Source organism: Syngnathoides biaculeatus, chromosome 2 (genome assembly GCF_019802595.1).
Source record: "Syngnathoides biaculeatus isolate LvHL_M chromosome 2, ASM1980259v1, whole genome shotgun sequence".
NCBI lineage: Eukaryota > Metazoa > Chordata > Actinopteri > Syngnathiformes > Syngnathidae > Syngnathoides > Syngnathoides biaculeatus.
Genome location: NC_084641.1, coordinates 40,097,078 through 40,118,218, shown reverse-complemented (window position 1 = coordinate 40,118,218; position 21,141 = coordinate 40,097,078). Strand labels below are relative to the sequence as shown.

At 45.7% G+C, this 21,141-nt stretch overlaps 1 protein-coding gene and 1 long non-coding RNA gene across 6 annotated transcripts in view; one reads left to right on the top strand and one right to left on the bottom strand.

The window, feature by feature from the left end:
* The window catches only part of creb3l1 (cAMP responsive element binding protein 3-like 1), a 64,270-nt gene extending 51,926 nt beyond the window's left edge, over positions 1-12,344 (bottom strand). For 2 of the 5 annotated variants that reach the window (XM_061804855.1, XM_061804865.1), the window contains exon 1: positions 834-1,179. In XM_061804855.1, the coding sequence (XP_061660839.1) occupies positions 834-944 (111 nt within the window). In that variant the 5' untranslated portion in view covers positions 945-1,179. Of the gene's footprint in view, positions 1-833; positions 1,180-2,980; positions 3,218-11,404; positions 11,578-12,251 lie in introns of those variants that run through there. The other 3 variants (XM_061804875.1, XM_061804892.1, XM_061804884.1) reach the window with 3 other exon arrangements.
* LOC133492580 (uncharacterized) lies at positions 3,262-13,058 on the top strand. The gene is made up of 3 exons (XR_009792696.1): positions 3,262-3,452; positions 12,232-12,376; positions 12,462-13,058. It is a non-coding gene; the product is annotated as an uncharacterized LOC133492580 (long non-coding RNA).
* Positions 13,059-21,141: the final 8,083 nt, after the last annotated feature.

Below are 21,141 nucleotides of genomic sequence, written 5' to 3'. Positions count from 1 at the left end.
ATTAGTGACCCGTAACTGGAACCTCTGTTGACTAGTTATTAGGAATGGTACTTGGTAGTTGTCTATGGACATGATTGCTGGAAAAAAAAAGAAAAAAAAAAAAAAAAAAAAAAAAAAAAGAGTGTTGAGCTGAGTAGGTACAGTGAAATGGACAAAAAAAGGAAAGAAAAATTGTCAATTAAGAGTGAGATTATGGACAGGAAATCAGTCGTGTCATGGCATTGTAGGAAGATCATGTCACTATCTGAAGTGAGGTACACACGTTCCAATAATCAGAATTTTGTCCACGATTTCCTCCTTCTGATGAAAATCAGTTAAAAACTGATTTGGGATGTTTCTGAAAGATTAGTCCAAGTGATTATCCTGTGGTGTGGGGTGTGTTAGGAGTAATTTTTCCTCCCCAATCTATGGTTGAGGTTGACAATTATAAATGTTAGACCTGTACAGTGTTTACCATGATAAATCCGTGGTCACGCACGTTCAGCTGAGGCACCGATTCTGAGATGGTCAAGTGAAACAGAATGATAGCTTATAATAAAGACTGCTGAAACGAGATATATAATTGAGGAGTAGCAACTACTTGTGTTGATCATTTATGTCATGTGCCTCGCAAGTCCTTAACAATAATAAAAATGATGAGGAAGGTTCCCCACTCCAATGTTGTTATCAAGTATGCAAATTGTAAGCCGACCTTTACTACATTCTCCTACAACACGATAGTATCATATATATTTACTGCACTAGTACTGTACACCGGATGCCAAACAGGATCTCTCACCCGAGGTCCGGGTCCGGTTGGAACATACAGCTTGTTGTGTGCGTGTGTGACTCACCACGTTGGTGAGGAAATCTCCGTCGTTGAGTTCCTCCAGGTCCAACAGGTTGGTGCCCCCGGGTGGGTAGAGTTTATCGGTTGTCAGTGTGTCTAAAATAGACTCCATCATTTTTAGCGTACGGCTGCGCACGTGCTGATAAAAAAAAAAAATCCTAAAAAAAAATCTTCCCAACGTCTGTCATGTGTGCAACTGATACCAGCGAGTCAGTCACTGGGCTGCAGTTGCGACGCTCGACAATGGCAACAATTCAGATGTGTGCGGGCACGGCCGTCGGCCTCCATCCAGCTGCGAGGGAGCCGAGTTCGGTCCTCTTCCTCTGACCGCAGCTCTGTCATTCCCACGGTCTGATGAATATACAGCGAAGCCCCGCCCACGGGTGGCGTCACGTGGCGCACACAACCCAAACAAAACCATACGATTCCTCATTTAATTCAAGGAGAGAAATTATCCATCGTTTCATAATTTGCATCAGCTCCCTGGTGACACACTTTCATCACGTACAGTCCAAGCCAAAATATTGTCTACTTTATCCACCCTCTTTCGTATCTTGATGAAATTTTGACAAGGGTTTCTTGTCTTACACAATTGAGCCAGTGCTCACTGCTGGGCCAATGGTAAGTACGGCTTTCGTTACAAAGATAATTAGGGGCCTCAGCCTCTGAGTCTACATAGCTTATGCAAACTGAGAAGCACACGTGAGACCAGAAAAAGACAGCGTAACTTGATTTTTTTTACTTCCTGGAGGCAGCATTTAATCTTCAAAACTGTGAATTACACCTGTTGATGAATGTGTAACAGTGCACACATCAGCAAACACTACAATCCTCCACCAACTGTTTTTGATGTTACATAATCAGTAGGGCAGCACGGTGAATCAGTTGGTAAAGCATTGGCCTAAGAGTTGTGAGGTCCCGGATTAAATCCCATCTGTGTGGAGTTTGCATGTTCTCCCAGTGCCTGCCTGGGTTTCCTCTGGGCACTCCGGTTTCCTCCCACATCCCAAAAAACACGCAACATTAATTGGGCACTCTAAATTGCCCCTAGGTGTGATTGTGAGTGCGTCTGTTTGTCTCAATGTCCCCTGCAATTGGCTGGCAACCAGTTCAGGTGTACCCTGCCTCCTGCCCGTTGACAGCTGGGATAGGCTCCAGCACTCCCCGCAACTCTTGTGAGGATAAGCGGTGAAGAAAATGGATGGATGGATAATCAGTGGCATGAGATAATATTTTGCACCTTCCTCATTTCAGATTTGTTGCAGTTACTATAATTTCATCTTTTGTCTCATCAAGCATATTTTAATAACTCAAATGTAAGAAGTACTTAAGCATGGGGAACGGAAGCCAGCCCAAGGGGGACCTCTCGCTGGATGGCTTGCAAATGGATGCTCAGACTGGCGAGGTGCATGTGATGTGTCCTCCATTTCACACTAGTTGTCGTCACTATTTTGTTTTATTGGGGAATTAACATACATCCCTCACGTAGTTAGACAGCACTGCCACTGTTTTTTTTTTTTTTAGACATTTCCACATTCAAAGTCACATTTTGGTCACATGGTCAAGTCAGCAAATAAGTGTATATATTCTTGTGACATTGATTACACGGCCATTCAGGTTCTTAAATACTGTTATAAGGAAGTGAAGTAAGCGCTCTAGCAGACTGGCTCAATTTTCTATTGAATGATTGAGATTGAGTTACAAATCCTTTTCAACCTATTGTGAATTGAATACACTCCGAAAAGAAGATATTTAATGTTCAAACTCATCAACGTTATTATTATGACTATTATTTTATAGTCATGCCTATACATATGGACATTTCTACCAATGAAAAATTCAGGTTAACGAAAAGCCTCCTGGGAAAAAATGTCTCTGGTAACAAAGGAAATTTAGGATACGAAAGGAAAAAATGGCACTGGATTCCACTGAACGTAAACATCCTATAGAGCTTGTGCACCTACATCACCGAAATCACGTGACTGGCCAAACTGCCGATCTAGCAAATGTCACGGACGAGACTCGGGGGTGGACCCAAATGCACGACTCAGGTGAGAGGTAAGCAGTGCGGAATAAGCCTTTATTCGTTCCAATGTCGGTTACCAGGGAGTCAGTCCAAACAAGCAGCAAGATCAGTAACGGCAGGCTTACGGGGTAGGTCGGGAGACAGGCGTTGGTCGGTACACCGGAGGTAGACGTCAGGAGTACGGTAGTGCGGGAACGAGGCATGAGAGGCAACGATCTAGCAGAGTCTCTGTCGTCCCCCGGGTCCTATATGTACTGGGTCTAATCGGAGGTCATGAGGCGCAGGTGTGACCCTTCCGATTAGACGGCCACGCCCAGCCCTGGCTGGAATCCAGGATCATGACAGCAAATCATTCTTCAATGCTAAGTCGGTTGGAGACAACACGAAAATATGTCTTATAGCACGACACCCAGAGTTTTGTCTGATACTGTTAAACATTTAGAAGGTGATAGTAAACAAAGGTATGTGGAAAAATTAAAGGCACTTGGCATAGAGGACACATATTTAATGCCGAAGTTGATTTTTTTTGCCGATAAGAAAGTGGACTGTTAACCCGCTTCCGCTTGTCTTGGACGACTGGATGTACACATGTATCTGGTGAGTAAGTTGTCGAGATTTACACAGAAGAGTTTGAAAGCGAAAAATATCTGGACACATACAAATACTTCATTGCTGGATATGTTCTCAATCAAGAATAAAGCCCACATAGCGATGGAGCCACTCAGAATTTTTCAATACAAATACCAATATTTAAATAAATGACCCCTGATTTTACACAAACTCACATTCATTAACTATGATTGGAAAGAAAAGACAGCGAGTCGACTCCTCGTATGCGGAAGCGTGTTGAGGCCACATGTTAGACTTAGGTAAACCTCTCTGTGACAGATGTTTTTTTTAAATATGCATTGTTCTCAAATGAGTCCAGTGCGTATTTAAAAAAAGAAAATAAACCGCTGGTATAGGCTTCACCACCCGTACACGGAAGCGTGTTGCGGCCACACGTTAACCTACGTAAACCTATCTGCGACAGATGTTTTATTTTCCTTTTTTAAATACGCATTGGACTCATTTGAGAACAATGCATACTTAAAAAAAAAAAAGTCTGTCGGAGAGAAGTTTACCAAAGTTTAACGTGTGGCCGCAATACGCTACTGTGTACGTTGGAGACTGCTCCCTGTATTTCTTTTTTTTTTTTTTTTTAATGCATTGTTCTCAAATGAGCCAATTTGACATTATAAATAGTTCTTGGTAATTTGAGATTAAGAATAATTACTAACTGAAATGAAACAATTGCTACGCTATGTATTTGGTTGGGCACCATCCATCATGTTTAATTGCCAAAATCTATCTTTTCTCAGCTTTTCAGCTGGTATTCTCTAGAATGACCTCTTTGAATATATGTCTCATCTGTTGTAACAACCAACACCACAATCAGTCTAGGGCATTGTGAATATTCTGCTCCAGTTGAATATCCGCCACACTTTCAAGCAGCTCCTTTTGACCTGCAATATGGCGCTGTGAAAATGGTGACGTCACATGCATGAGCTCTATACTGTATCTTGGTTTGAAAGTGGCATAATAGATCGACTCCCCCATTGGATCTTGCATCTTGCTGGCATCACATTGGCTAGAAAGAATGTCAATCTTTAGCCGTGACGCACTTCCTGTATTATCTTCCTGGCATCACATCCCTCCATTGGCTTAGGCGGGATGTCAATCTTTACCCATGATGAACTTCCTGTATCTTCGTCGCCGAATCCATTGTCATATGCTAGCGCACACTCGTACTGTACAACCTCTTTGCAAATCCGTTCACCTTATTTCACCAGGGAAACCCAAAAAATTGATGGCCAGTGCCAACGAGATGAAAACAAAAGTTGTTTTGTCTACCAAAAAAAAAAAGAAATCTTCGAGAAAATAAAAAAGGCTTGCTGTTAATTGACATTGCCCAAGAATATGTCATGCTCCTGGCTTCCTGGCCAGGCTGGGCGTGGCTAGCCAATTAGTCAGCGCACACCTCCACCTTGTCCCAGCTGATGCCTCCCAGTGTATATATAGGACCCGGGGGACGACTTGTCCTCCGCCAGATCGTCGTCCTTGATGCCTCGTTCCCGCACTCCTGTTTGCCTGACTTCTGCTCTCCGGGTACCGACCCACGCCTGTCCACTGACCACCCTTGTAAGCTTGCCGTACTATTACTTCTGATTGCTTTGACTGTCTGCCTGATCCCAGACCTTGGACCGAATAAAGGTTTCCTCTGCACTGTCTGCTTGTCTCTGGAGTCGTGCATTTGGATCCACCCTCGAGGCCTGTTCATGACAGAATATGGCCGAAACCCTTTTACCATCGGCACGATATTAAAGCAGAAGGAGGTCCTAATAGCTTTGACTCCTGCCAAAGGGCTCTGCATTATTTTGAGGAGGAGGTCATCACTGAATGATGAGATGGAGAGGCTTATTACTCCAATGGATAAAGGAAAAGGACATAGCCAGAGACATAGTGATAGAGGTCAAAATTTGTGAAAAAGCAACCGCCATATTTAATGATCTCCTGAAGAAGAATGGCGGTGAGGGAGCTACAGAATTGGAGCAACACCTGGAGTTTAGGGCATCGCGCGGGTGGTTTGAATAATTCAAGAAGACTGAAAGTCACGCCATTGTTCGGCATGGCAATGCATCAAGTGCAGACCAGAAGGCGGCAAAAGAATTTGTTTGAAAATTCGAACAACTGGCATTGGAAGAAGGCCACATTGCGACGAGACTGGCCTATTTAGGAAAAAGATGCCTCGTCGTACATTTATAACAGCGGAGGAGAAGAAACTGCCAGGCCACAAGCCAATGAAGGACTGCCTTACGCTTGCTCTTTGTGCCAATGCCAGTGGGGATTGTAAAAAGTAAGGCCCTGCTGGTGTACTACTCTGAAAATACCACAGCATTCAAAGCTCACAAAATCCTGAAGGAGAAACTTCAAATAATGTGGAGGGCCAATGCCAAGGCCTGGGTCACCTGACAATTTTTTTTGAGTGGGTGAACTTGATGTTCGGCCTTGCTGTGAAGAAGTTCCTTGAGGAGAACAATCACCCTGAAACGAAATGATGAGTCCTTCTCCACAAGGTGCATGTGTGAATAAAATACAATTAAAATTTAGAAGAATAAGATCTTAGGTAAAAAAATAAATAAAGAAAGAAAGAAATGCATATAATGTATTTTTCAGTCTTATGCTCCCTCTCCAGGCTTTGGTAGATTATTATAACCAAGGAAAGCAAACAAAAGTGAAGTTGCATAATATTACATTACAGTACCGTTATGTTCAGTGGTTTTGAGTTCAAGGAGTTGATGGCTCTGGGGAAAAAGCTGTCTTTGAATCTGGTTGTCCGTGTTTTGTGGGACCTGCCAGAGGGCAGCAAGTTAAGCAGGCGGTGACCAGTATGTGACGAGCCCTTAATGATGTTAGTAGCTCTGGTGATAGTGGGAGTTGGCAATGTCCTCTAGAGAGGGCAGAGAGCAGCCAGTGATCTTTTGGGCACTGTTGATCACACTTTGGAGAGCTTTCCTGTCCGCTGCTGTACATCCAGCATACCACATTGTGATGCAGCATGTGAGGATGCTCTCCTCGGTGGTTCTGTAGAAAGCCAGCAGTAGCTGAGCTTCCAAGTTGTTCTTCCTGAGCACTCTCAGGAAGTGGAGTTGCTGCTGGACCTTTTTCATCACTGCCATTGAATTTTCAGTCCAGGTGAGTTTGTTTGTGATGTACACTCCCAGAAATCTGAAGGAGTGGACCCCCTCCACACACTTCCCATTGATAAGCAGTGGGACCGGGTCCATGCCGCACTTCCGGAAGTCCATGGTGATTTCCTTTATCTCTGTGGTGTTCAGTGTGAGGTTGTTTGCAGAAAACCACTTTGACAATTTTCCAATATCGTCTCTGTAGCAAGACTTATCTCCTTTTGATATGAGCCCGATCACGGTGGTAACATCAGCACACTTGACGATGGAGTTGCTGGGATGGGCTTATATGCAGTCATAAGTATACAGAGAGTATAGAAGAGGGTTCAGTACACAACAAGGGGGGGCCCGGTGCTGAGGGTGATTGAGGAAGAGAGATGTGGGCCAAGTCAGACAGACTGTCGGCAGTTTGTGAGAAAGTCTTAAATGCAGCAGCAGGTGGAAGGAGATAGTCCAAGGAAGGAGAGTTTGTCAACCAAACTACATGGGATGATGGTGTGAAAAGCTGAGATAAAGACTATGAAAAGCATCCTGACATAGTTCCCTTGGCATTCCAGGTGGTTTAGTGCAGTGTGGAGAGCTATTGCAATAGCACCCTTGATGGACAGGTTTCCTCTGTAGGCAAACTGGCAGGGGTTGATTGAGGGAGGGAGTGAGCCCTTTATGTGGCATGCAACCAGCCTATCAAAGTACATCATGATCACAGGTGTGGGTGCAACAGGACTGAAATCATTTAGAATCTCAATGGCTGATGTTTTTGGGACGGGGAGGATTTTGCAGATTTCAGCCGCGCCACACCCACGTCGCAGTGGCGACAGACTTCTGGGTGAGCGTCGAAGTAAAATGGCAAACTTGGCTAACAAAGACAAGACAAGGTTTCTTTTCCAAAAATACAAAACTCAGAAGTGATCTGCAGAGGGCTCAAGTGCAGAGGAGGGAGAGGATTCTGATAAAGATGAGACAAACTACTTTCCTCCAGTGAAAAGGGACAGGACTTTATCATTCTTGTCGCTCCATTCTATTCCCAAGAACAATGTATTCATCCCCCCAAGTTTCTGCCAGTCTCCCACCGGGAACTCTGACTCAGAGCCAGACGAGAAGTCAGTCAGGTTCTGACTAAAGCTGTTGATGCTCATTCAGGAGCAAGCGCCCAGTTCAGGTGTGCCAAGTCAGAAACCGAAAGAGCAACAACGCAGCATTCTGCGGCCTGCGGTTCTTCAGGCACCACCCTACAAATCCCACGCTCCTGTACAGGCAACGGCGACGACTCCGACGCCGACCCTGTCCCGATGGCTGCTGCCTCCCTCTCCTGCTTCGATGGCGACCGGTCCACGGACGTCTGATGACCACGTTTCAAGGGTGACCAATTCCTGGCTGTCTGAGGACCACGCCACGGTGGCAACAAAACCTCGGGCGCCCCTGACCATGCCTCGGTGGCGACCGATCCCCAGCCATCTCATGACCTAGCCTCGGCAGTGACCGATCCATGGCCACCTCCCGACCAAGCCTCAACGGCGACCAATCCCTGGCCACCTAACGATCACGTCCTGGGAAGTCTTCGTCCGGAGCCGTCGCTTGCTCCCGTCTGGTTCCTGCTTCACCTTTGGGGTCCTCCTCGAGGACGTCCGCCCAAATTACCCCATGGGGAACCTTGTGCTTGGCGTCTGGGCCAACCTCCTGACCTGCTCTGCCAGATGCCTCGCTTTGGGTGGCCTGAAGGGCCACCACACAAACTGAGGTTGGGGGGTTTGTGCCCTCCCCTTGGCCACCTTACACCCTCCCCTGGTCATGTTTTTTGTTTTGTGTTTTTGGTTTTGTCGCATCTGGGATCCGCACCTTAAGAGGGGAGGTTCTGTCATGAGAAAGGCTTGGCCACTGCCAAGAGGGCTCTGACCACGCCACTGCTCTGGGCAGTGACACCTGTCACTGCTCACAGCTGTTTCACATTGGGACTGTAATTAGGAAGGCATTTAAGTTGGAGGTTTTGTCAGTGGCATCCAGCAGTTCATTGCATGGCGTTAGTGAGTTTGCACTGTGTTACAGTGTGTGGACACGACTTCTGAAATAAAACCCACTAGACATTATGCCTTTGCCTCAGAGTCCTGCATTTGGGTTCTCCTCTGCACTGATGGCTCCTGACAGCGTCTGTTTCCGGCACACATCCTGTTATTTCTGTTTGGTTTTGTGACGTTTTGTAATCCCTCTCAGATCATTCCTGAGCTGTTTTCTGTGAAGCACTCCAATATTTTTTTGTAGGTCGCCTTCGCCACTCTGATGCCTCTATTTAAGTTGGCTCTGGCAGCGCTGTACTGTGCTTTGTCCTCTGACCTGAAGGCGGCGTTGCGGCGTCTCAGGTGTGCCTTAGTCTCTCAGGTCCTCTAGGGTTTTTGGTTATTGTCAGTCACACTTTCTATGCAGTTTTTGATGTAAGACAATACATTCCCAAAAGGTTTGACCTGGGCAATAAAAGACGGGGAAAAGAAGTTGAATAATGTCCCAAAAAAGATTGGAATGCTGAAACAAATGTCTTTCTCTTGCCCTGACATTGATTCAATTAGCGTTAGTATATAAGAGCAAAATGTCTGTGAAGCAAAAAGAACGAATCATTTCATAAACTGATTTGTTCGGGGGTCGAATCGTGCAGTGACTGTTTAGAGCACCTGTCTCACAGTTTGGATAACTTGGGATCAAATCCTGGCCCCACCTGCTGCAAGTTATCCTTGTGCCTGTGTGGGTTTTCTATGGCCACTCCAATTTCCTAGCACATCCCCCCCAACACCCCCTCCCCCTAAAAACATGTATTAATGGGAGACTCTAAAATGCCCTTATGTCTGATTGTGAGTGTGTAATAAGCATGGGATTGAGCACCACCGATGCGTGTTTGAGGTGCTGTTCGAGCACTGCCAAGGCGTAGCCAAGAGGTGGTTGCGACTGATGCTGCTGTTGGTCTGGCATCGCTGAGGCATGGTTGATAGGTGGTGGCTGCTACTGGTGGTCAAGCACTGCCGAGGCATGGTCGATAGCCAGTGGCTGCTGCTGCTGGTCAAGCACCACCAATGCATGATCGAGAGGCGGCGATTGCTGCTGACTGAGCAGCGGCGATGCGTGGTCGAAAGGAGGTGCTGGTCGAGTGTTCTTGGGATGGAACACATCATTCGCCTTCCTCGAAACACGGTTAGAGGAATACTGACCAAATGGTCATTGGCAAACTCAAGATGGGCCTTAACAAGTGCTGGTTGAAGCAAGTGAACCTTCCATGCCATGCATGATTTTAAACCTTGGAAACGGTGGTCCCAGCTCTTTTCAGGTCATTGATCAAGTGCTGTTGTGTAGTCCTGGGCCGATTCCTCACTTTTCTAAGCATCATTGAGACCCCATGACTTGATATCTTGCATGGGGGTCCACTCCGATCGAGATTGACCGTCATGTTTAGCTTCTTCCATTTTGTAATGATTCCTCCAACAGTGTACCTTTTTTCATCAAGCTGCTTGGCAATTTCTCTGTAGCACTTTCCAGCCGTGTGGAGTTGTACAATTTTCTCTCTGGTGTCTTTGGACAGCTCTTTGGTCTTGGCCATGTTACAAGTTTGAGACTTACTGGTTGTATGGTGTGGACAGGTGTCTTTATGAAGCTAACGAGCTCACACAGGGGCATCTGATTCAGGATAATACATGGAGTGGAAGTAGGCTTTTAAAGACAGACAAACAGGTCTTTGAGTGTCAGAATTCTAGTTGATAGACAGGTGATCAAATACTTATTTGCAGCTGTTTCACAGAAATAAATCGTTAAAAAATCATATACTGTGATTTCTGGATTTTTCTTTGTAGATTATCTCTCTTACAGTGAACATGCACCTACGATGAAAATTTCAGACCCCTCCATGATTTCTAATTGGGAGAACTTGCATTATAGCAGGGTGCTCAAATACTTATTTTCTTCACTGTATGTATAACTACGTATTGTCAGATTCAAGACTATAATATCCATCCATCCATCCATCCATCCATCCACTTTCTTTGCCACTCATCCTCACGAGGGTCATAGGGAGTGCTGGAGCCTATCCCAGCTATCAACGAGCAGGAGGCGGGGTACACTCTAAACTGGTTCCTAGTAAATCGCAGGGCACATCGAGACAAACAGCCGCACTCACAATCACACCGAGGGGCAATTTAGAATGTCCAATTTTTGAAGACAATATTATGTGGTTCTTTATTGCTTCTTGACAGTCTACCTGAGGCCATATTTATGATCAGTGTAATCTCTAATTAAATTTTGTGTTAAGACTTGATTTGAAATTGTTCCCCAAACAAAATTTGGATGGGTTAAGATACTAACTCACTATTGTGCAGCCCACATTAGTTCCCTCCTGACTAAAAAGACTGTAATTTTGAAGAGCAAGAGGAACCAGGCCCAATGTAAGTGCATCCCCTTGTTTGCATCCTTGAGCTTTTACTGTGATGCATTTCGAGGTTCAGTTGTGGTTCATCTGTGAATTTTGGTGGCATTTTTTTCCTGCTAGTAAAATTTCTTGACAGCCCTTTGATGGATTACTATGAATAATAACCGTATGAGGAGGTTTGAACCATTTTTCTTTGAAATATTCTGATTTTTCTTTGTTCACGATGATGTAGAAGGGTTGTAATTTACCTGATGTGTTGGGAAACAGCTGTTGCCTGCTGTCTGATAACTTGCTAAAAAGAGCTGATTGAAATATGTCACAGGAATATCACACAACTATTTTACGAAAGCAACAGTAGTTTGTCGAAAACATGTCAGGTAAGTTTTAAACTTTTCTACACTCTTGTGGCTAAAAAACCTTACCTTGAATAATGTCCTAATTGGTTTTCACCTGAGGAAATTTCTTCCATAAGTTCTGCAGGTGAGCAGGTCCTCACAATATTGGTATTTAGCTCCAAGCGCCAAAGGTCGACGTAGCAAACCCATTTTGGATCGTGTCTGAGCTTGCCAAGGCATTTGCTCCTTATTCATGAAATCTGGTGCATTTCGAAAAGTGTCAGAGTAAAGAACAGCTGTCACACAGAATTATGGGGGTTACCATTTGTTAATTATACTATCTTCTGGATTGTTTCATAATGAACGCTATTAGTCATCATTTTTCAGTCTTTAAGGTATTAACTACATTTTATTTCCCTGTCGGTCCTCTCTCCCATTCAAACATCATTTTACGAAGAAAAAAACACCTTAAGAGACAGGCAGTTTCTGCCCTGCTGCTTAAAAATATACAATCTATGCAGTCCAATGGTACTCTTTGCTCTGCAGTAATGGGGGAAGTGAGGATAAAGTGATGACGGTATTAGGAGAGTGACACTATCCCTTTAATTATTCAAATAAAAAAATTAAAATTGCGCCTGTGTATGTGATAAAGAGCATAATTCATTCAATTCATTCAGTTCATTCTCTATACTAATTGAAACACCATAACATCTAACTACAGTATGACACGTGATATTCAAATGTTCTCATGTAATATATTGGAGAGAGAGAGAGAGAGAGAGAGAGACTTTCAGGGTGAAAGGTAATCCCGAATTATGTCGCTGACAACAGTGTGTGTGTGTCTCTTTTGTTGTCTGTTTAATTCCCTGCATGAGCAACATGGCATCTGTTTGGTTAACATATTTGTCTACAAGTGTAACAGAAATGCACCCACCTGTCGTGAGCAAGGCTGGACCACGGCCAAGCGGGGCATGGACTGGCCACCACTCCGAGCAGTTTCATCTCTGACAACTGTCGCTCGTCACAGCTGTGTCACATGAGGCACTGTGATTAGACAATGTATTTACCTGCCTTCTTGGACTGTGTTGTTGTGCACAACTTTCATTTATAATAAAACCAACTTGATATCATGTCCTCATTTTAGAGTAATGCATTTGGGTCCGCCTGTGCACCATTGGTTCGGGACAGAATGAACGAGTTCCAGCAACAGTCAAGCCTCATCCGATCTCCGCCGGAACTTCGCCGACAACCAAGCCACAGCAGCATCCCGTTTCCGCTCCAGCGACGGCCAAGTCTCTGGCGACCCACCCCCAACGCTTCAGTGGGAACTGAGCCCCCGGGAAATTGCGGATATTTCGGACGGGATTCAGCGGCAATTGGACATTCTCGTCCCGGGATGGCCACCGCTGTTTTGAGCCCGTGCGGCAGTGATGAGTGACCGGCTGCCGAGCCATGCCCACGTCGCGCCTCACGTTTCTGCCCAGGCGGCAACTCGTCAGCCACCTCACATTCCTGCCCAGGTTGCGGCGGCAAGTCGTCTCCCGCCTCACGTTCCTGCTCATGCTTTCCCGCATCCAGGGTTACTCCGCCACTATGCTATTGTAGCCCAGTCACGCTTTGGTTATGCTCTTTAGTTGACTCGTAGTTATCGGACATTGTTTCTTGTGTTTTGGATCCTGCCTTCTTGGAATGTGTTGTCGTGCACAACTTTCATTTATAATAAAACCCACTGACTCGCGAAGAGTTGATATGGCCACCACTGGTTTAAAGTTAAATTAAAACTTAAGATGTGCTAAATAGTCATCCATTCAGTATATATGTGAATACCATAATCTTCTTCTTCTTCTTTTCCTTTCGGCTTGTCCCGTTAGGGGTCGCCACAGCGTGTCATCTTTTGCCATCTTAGCCTATCTCCTGCATCTTCCTCTCGAACCCCAACTGCCCTCATGTCTTCCCTCACCACATCCATAAACCTTCTCTTTGGTCTTCCTCTCGCCCTTTTGCCTGGGAGCTCCATCCTCAGCATCCTTCTACCAATATACTCACTCTCTCGCCTCTGAACATGTCCAAACCATCGAAGTCTGCTCTCTCGAATCTTGTCTCCAAAACATCCAGCTTTGGCTGTCCCTCTAATGAGCTCATTTCTAATCCTATCCAACCTGGTCACTCCGAGCGAGAACCTCAACATCTTCATTTCTGCCACCTCCAGTTCAGCTTCCTGTTGTTTCTTCAGTGCCACCGTCTCTAATCCGTACATCATGGCCGGCCTCACCACTGTTTTGTAAACTTTGCCCTTCATCCTAGCAGACACTCTTCTGTCACATAACACACCAGACACCTTTCGCCAGCTGTTCCAACCTGCTTGGACCCGTTTCTTCACTTCCTGACCACACTCTCCATTGCTCTGTATTGTTGACCCCAAGTATTTGAAGTCGTCCACCCTCGCTATCTCTTCTCCCTGTAGCCTCACTCTTCCCCCTCTACTTTTCTCATTCACGCACATATATTCTGTTTTACTTCGGCTAATCTTCATTCCTCTCCTTTCCAGTGCATGTCTCCATCTTTCCAATTGTTCCTCTGCGTGCTCCCTGCTTTCACTGCATATGACAATATCATCTGCGAACATCATGGTCCAAGGGGATTCCAGTCTAACCTCATCTGTCAGCCTATCCATTACCAATGCAAACAGGAAGGGGCTCAGAGCTGATCCCTGATGCAGTCCCACCTCCACCTTAAATTCCTCTGTCACACCTAAGGCACACCTCACCATTGTTCTGCTGCCATCATACATGTCCTGTACTATTTTAACATACTTCTCTGCCACACCAGACTTACGCATGCAGTACCACAGTTCCTCTCTTGGTACTCTGTCATAGGCTTTCTCGAGATCCACAAAGACACAATGTAGCTCCTTCTGACCTTCTCTGTACTTTTCCACGAGCATCCTCAAGGCAAATAATGCATCTGTGGTACTCTTTCTAGGCATGAAACCATACTGTTGCTCGCAGATACTTACTTCTGTCCTGAGTCTAGCCTCCACTACTCTTTCCCATAACTTCATTGTGTGGCTCATCAACTTTATTCCTCTATAGTTCCCACAGCTCTGAACATCCCCTTTGTTCTTAAAAATGGGAACTAGAACACTTTTCCTCCATTCTTCAGGCATCTTTTCGCCCGCTAGTATTCTGTTGAATAAGTTGGTCAAAAACTCCACAGCCATCTCTCCAAATTGCTTCCATACCTCTACCGGTATGTCATCAGGACCAACTGCCTTTCCATTTTTCATCCTTTGTAGTGCCTTTCTGACTTCCCCCTTAGTAATCATTTCCACTTCCTGGTCCTTCACTCTTGCCTCTTCAACTCTTCCTTCTCTCTCATTTTCTTCATTCATCAACTTCTCAAAGTATTCTTTCCATCTATTTAGTACACTACCGGCACCAGTCAACACATTTCCATCTCTATCCTTAATCACCCTTACCTGCTGCACATCCTTCCCATCTCTATCCCTCTGTCTGGCCAACCTGTAGAGATCCTTTTCTCCTTCTTTCGTGTCCAACCTGGTGTACATGTCTTCATATGCCTCTTGTTTAGCCTTTGCCACCTCTACCTTTGCCCTACGTCGCATCTCGATGTACTCCTTTCGCCTCTCCTCAGTCCTCTCAGTATCCCACTTCTTTTTCGCTAATCTCTTTCCTTGTATGACTCCCTGTATTTTGGGGTTCCACCACCAAGTCTCCTTCTCCCCTTTCCTACCAGATGACACACCAAGTACTCTCCTGCCTGTCTCTCTGATCACCTTGGCTGTCGTCGTCCAGTCTTCCGGGAGCTTCGGTTGTCCATCGAGAGCCTGTCTCACCTCTTTCCGGAAGGCCGCACGACATTCTTCCTTTCTCAGCTTCCACCACATGGTTCTCTGCTCTACCTTTGTCTTCTTAATCTTCCTACCCACCACCAGAATCATCCTACATACTACCATCCTATGCTGTCGAGCTACACTCTCCCCTACCACTACTTTACAGTCAGTAACCTCCTTCAGATTACATCGTCTGCACAAAATATAATCTACCTGCGTGGTTCTACCTCCGCTCTTGTAGGTCACTATATGTTCCTCCCTCTTCTGGAAATAAGTGTTCACTACAGCCATCTCCATCCTTTTTGCAAAGTCCACCACCATCTGCCCTTCAAAGTTCCTTTCCTGGATGCCGTACTTACCCATCACTTCTTCATCGCCCCTGTTTCCTTTACCAATATGTCCATTAGAATCTGCACCAATCACAACTCTCTCGCTGTCTGGGATGCTCAGAACTACTTCATCTAGTTCCTTCCAGAATTTCTCTTTCAACTCTAGGTCACATCCTACCTGTGGTGCATAGCCGCTAACCACATTATACATATACATGAAACCATACTGTTGCTCGCAGATACTTACTTCTGTCCCGAGTCTAGCCTCCACTGCTCTTTCCCATAACTTCATTGTGTGGCTCATAAACTTTATTTCTCTATAGTTTCCACAGCTCTGAACATCGCTTTTGTTCTTAAAAATGGGAACCAGCAAACTTTTCCTCCATTCTTAAGACATCTTCTTGCCCGCTAGTATTCTGTTGAATAAGTTGGTCAAAAACTTCACAGCCACCTCACCAAATTGCTTCCATACCTCCACAGGTACAGTATGTCATCAGGACCAACTGGTTTTCCATTTTTTATCCTTTGTAGTGCCTTTCTAACTTCCCCCTTCCTAATCATTGCCACGTCCTGGCCCTTCAAACTTGCCCCTTCTACTCTTCCATTTCTCTCATTTTCTCCATTCATCAACTTCTCAAAGTATTTTTTCCATCTATTTATTATTTAGCACTCTGCTGGCACCAGTCAACACATTTCCATTGCTATTCTAAATCACCTTTACCTGGCGCAAATCCTTCCAATCTCTATCCCTCGATCTGGCCAACCTGTGGAAATCCTTTTCTCCTTCTTTCATGTCCAACCTGGTGTACATGTCATCATATGACTCTTGTTTAGCTTTCGCCACCTTTAGTTTGCCCTACGTCACATTTCAATGTATTCCAGTTCTCTCAGTGTACCACTTCTTGTTCACTAATTTCGTTCCTTATATGACTTCCTATATTTTGGGGTTCCACCACCAGGTCTCCTTCCCCCCTTTTCTACCAGAAGACACCCCAAGTAATCTTCTGCCTGTCTCTCTGATCAGCTTGGCTGTAGTAGTCCAGTCCTCCAGGAACTTTTCCTGTCCATTGAGACCCTGTGTAACACCTTTCCAAAAGGCCTCACAACATTCTTCCTTTCTCAGCTTCCACCACATGGTTTCTCTGCTCTACCTTTGCCTTCTTAATCTTCCTCCCCACCACCAATGTCATCCTACACACCACCATCCTATGCTGTCGGGCTACATTCTCCCCTACAGTGAGTAACTTCTTTCAGATTACATCATCTGCACAAAATATAATCCACCTGTGTGCTTCTACGTCCGCTCTTGTAGGTCACCCCATGTTCCTACCTCTTCTGGAAAAAAGTGTTCACTCCTGCCATTTCCATCCTTTTTGCAAAGTCCACGACCATCTGTCCCTGTCATGAGCAAGGCCTGGCCACTGCCATGAGGGGCGTGGCCAGGCCACTGCTCTGGGCGGTGCCACCTCTGACACCTGTCAGATCTGTTTCACATTCGGCACTTTAATTGACTAGGCTTTTAGGTTTGGAATTTTTCACTGGCATTTGCCAGTTCGTTGCGCATGCTTCACTTCATTCTGGGACACTTTTTTATTATACATAAGTTAGAGCAATCTTTAGTCACCATGATTCTGTGCCCTTTAGTTTGACCACATCTTGTCACGTTACTTAGTTTGCCTCACAGTCATCTGACCTTGTTTCATACTTTTTGGAACCTGCCTAGCCTAGCGTTTTTGTGCCTCTGCCTTTTTTTGGACTGCCTTTTAGTTTAAACCATTTCCTGGAATAAAGTCACTTTGAATATTATGTCGTAGCCTGGAACTCCTGCATTTAGGTCCGCCCCCATCACGCTGGACCGTGACAGAACGTACGGGCCAGTACAAGACCCAGCAGGGAAGACGCGGCGTTGCAGGCCATGCTACCGTACACGCCACCTGCCTGAGGACCAAGCATCTCCTATCCGGGTGGGCTCCGTTATGTTGTCCTCACCTACCGCATCATTTGCACCACCCGGGTGGACTGATTATGTTCCAACCATGACCAGCTCGCCACCACATATTTTCCTGGACTCAGATTTTTTGGATTATGAGGAAGACCAAAATTTACATGACCAGCTGCCTGATTCTGACTCAGACAATGACTCTGATTTTCCTCTCCCAGTGATCAGTCCCAGTCAGTTTATTTTGTCACCCCACGCTTTGAGCCCCAGAGTGCATTTGCTCTGTCCGTCCAAATCGTCTTCCTCTAATCCTTTCTGGTGAACCTGTTTGGCCACCTATCTGGGCCCCTCCGCATGGCGGCCAGAGGAGACGCCCAAGTAGGGTTAGCCTCCCTCATCTCTGCGACCAAGCCACAGCTGACATCCTCCCACGCTTTGCCGGCGACCAAGCCACAGTGGACTATCGCTTTGACCCCAGCGGCGACCTAGCCACAGCTGACGTACATACACGTCTCACCGGCGACCGAGTCTCAGCCAACGACCAAGCCACAGCAGACTATCCCTCACTCCAGGCCGACAACCAATCCACAGCGCCATCCCTCTTCTGCTCAACCCAACGGCCAAGCCACAGCTGACGTCCATCCACATCTCGCCACCGGCCGAGCCTCAGCCGACTTCCACTGACGCTTTGGCGACGACCGAACCGGCGGACTCTAAGCTGACGATCTATAAAAAATGTCGGATCTCATGGATAGGATTCAGCGGAAATTAAACAATCTCATCCCTGGATGGCCACATCTGATTCAAGCTCATAATCGGTGACAAACGACCAGCTGCTAAGCCACGCTCACGTATTGGTGGTGATCGATCCGCCACCGTGACAAGTTCACACCGCGGTGGAGACTGAGCCGCCGCCGAGCCAAGCCCACGCCACAGTGGCGACCGAGCAGCTACCGAGCCACTCCCACATCTCGGTGTCGACCAATCCCAGACTGCCCGGTGACCACGTCCACGCCTCGATGGCGACCGATCCTCGGCTGCCTGACGTCCAGGCCTCAGCGGCGACCGATCCTCGGCCGCCCAATGAGCGTGTTCACGCTTCTTCGGCTTCACTGCATTCTGGGACACTCGGCTACTGTATGTAAATTAGAGCAATCCTTAGTCACAGCGATTCTGTGCCATTACAATCTGTGCAATCTCTGCAATTTAAACGGGATGGATGGTGCCCAACGAGTAAGTACGTAGCGCTACTGTGTAGCGATCATTTGATTTCAGGTAGGAATTATTCTTCTGAATCTCAAATTATCAGGAAGTATTTACAATGTCTGACCACATACGTCATTGCCATTGACTGAGATTATGCACTTCCAATGGTTTCAAAGTAGCTCCTTTCCTTCAGGTCGGACCTAAACCATTTAAGAACCGTTCCATTTAGTCCTATCCACATTTCCAATCTGTTTAGCAGTATGTTATGATCTCCCGTATCAAAAGCCGCGCTGAGATCCAACAAGACCAAAAATGGACACCTTTCCTGAGTCAGTATTCAACCTTATATCAATTCGCAGTTTGATAAGAGCGGATTCTGGATTGTGATAAGTCGGGAAACCTGATTGAAATTTGCCAAGGAGTCCATTTAAATTCAAGAAATTGCTGAGTTGATTAAAAATAACTTTCTCAAGAATCTTAGCTACGAACGGGAGATTTGAGGTGGGTCTATAGCTTGCTAACATGGAGTCGTATGGTGCTGTTTTTTTTAGAACAGGCTTAACAGCAGCTACTGTAAACCAGACTGAAGTGAGCAATTGATTATTTGCTGCAAATCAGGTAGCACTAACTTCACAATAGTTTTGAAAAAGTCAGATGGTGTTAAGTCGAGACAGCTCGTTGATAGTTTCAACTGCTGAACAGTTTTCTCGACAGTTTTTTGGTCAACTGTATCAAATTCTGACAAGTTAATGGAGTTTTCTCTGGGTGGCTTCATATGTGAGATCATTCTATTTTTTGCTGATTTGTGCTGACGTTTGACCTAATGGATTGTATTTTTTCACTAAATTAACAGGCAAACTCATTGCATTTGTCAGCTGTTATGAGTTCTGGATCCATCTGATTTGGAGGGGGAGGGGGGGGATTTAAGCTTGTCAACCACAGGAAATAGAGCTCGAGTATTGTTGAGGTTTTTACTGATGATTTCAGAAATGTGTTCCTGTCTAGTCCTAACTCACTCTTGGTTAAAATTACAAAGACACTGTCTGTAGAAGTCATAGTCAATTTGGAGTTTAGTTTTTCTCCACTTGCGGTCTACTTTCCTACACTCCGATTTTGAGCTCTTGACCATCATTGTGCTCCTCTACAGTGTTCTAAGTCGCCTCAGGATGGTCCTACTTTTAACAGGAGCAACAGCATTCATGGCATTTTTCATTTTCAAGGTGAAATTGTCCAAAAGTTCATCAACTATCTCAGCATTCACAGTCTGTGGCACAGCCACAGTCTCCATAAACTTAGTGGCAGTACTCTCATTTACTGGATGTACCTTTTCTTAACGGAGGTCGCGGTTGTCTGAACCTTTGGAAGAATCTGTAGTTCAAAAATACACAAAAATGGTCAGAAACATCCATATACTTATTGTCAGTCGATAGAATTTCAATATCCTTAGAGATGACCAGGTCTAAGATGTGACCTTGAGTGTGAGTTGGACTCTTAATATGTTGACAGAGAGAAAGTCAAGTTTGTCGCGTGTTGGAGAAAGTTATTTGGAGTTTTTTTTTCCCATGTTATTGTCAACATGAATGTTAAAGTCCCCTGTTATGACAATATAGTTGTCGTCAGTACAAATAACTGACAGCAGTTCCGAGAAATCCTCCATAAATTTTTCATTATATCTTGGAGGTCGGCGATGGATTAGTGAGAAAGTGTTGGCCTCACAGTTCTTAGGTCCTGAGTTCGATCTCGGACCCGCCTGTGTGGATTACTGTTACTGTTAAAGGGGAAATCCAGTGCTTTGCATGAACAGTGTATCCACTAGGTCATGTAATATGTCCCCTGTTTTGACAATGTGATGTTAAAGTCTCTCTCATTTAATAGTGTTTTGAGAAGATTTTTTATCGACAATTACCAATTTTCAGGGGCGCTGGCATTTTTGCGAGTCACATGACCTACGTGCGCGGATGTGACGTGTACCGTGCCACAACAATGGCTGGATTATATGGGACACCATTTATGCCCAGTGGCAATTTCTTGTATATATCCTCATCTGATGAAGAAATAGCAGTATCGGTTGATCAAGAAGATGGAGGAATACTTCTATACAGATATGAACCTGTGGCTGTAAATAATGTTGAATCTTCGGATGGTCCTTCGGGCGGAATGACGCAGAGTCTGACTACTCGAAGGCCTACACGCAGGACATAAATGCGTAAACAAAGGCACCTGGAGCTCCAGGCTAGCAGGAATGACCCGGAGTCTCAGCGAGCTTCCAGGCAGCTGAGGCCGTTAGCCCTGGACGTTGAAGCTATGCTAAAGGCCTCTGCCGCCACCCAAGCTCAGCACAAGGCCTCCGGCGCGGCTGAAGCGCAGCGAAAGGCCTCCTTGGACGTCGCAGCTCGGCTCACGGCCCGCCTTCAGTGTCGGCGGAGGCCTTTAGCCGAGCTTTGGTGGTGGCGGAGGCCTTTAGCCTAACTTTGGTGTCCGGGGGCTAACGGCTTCC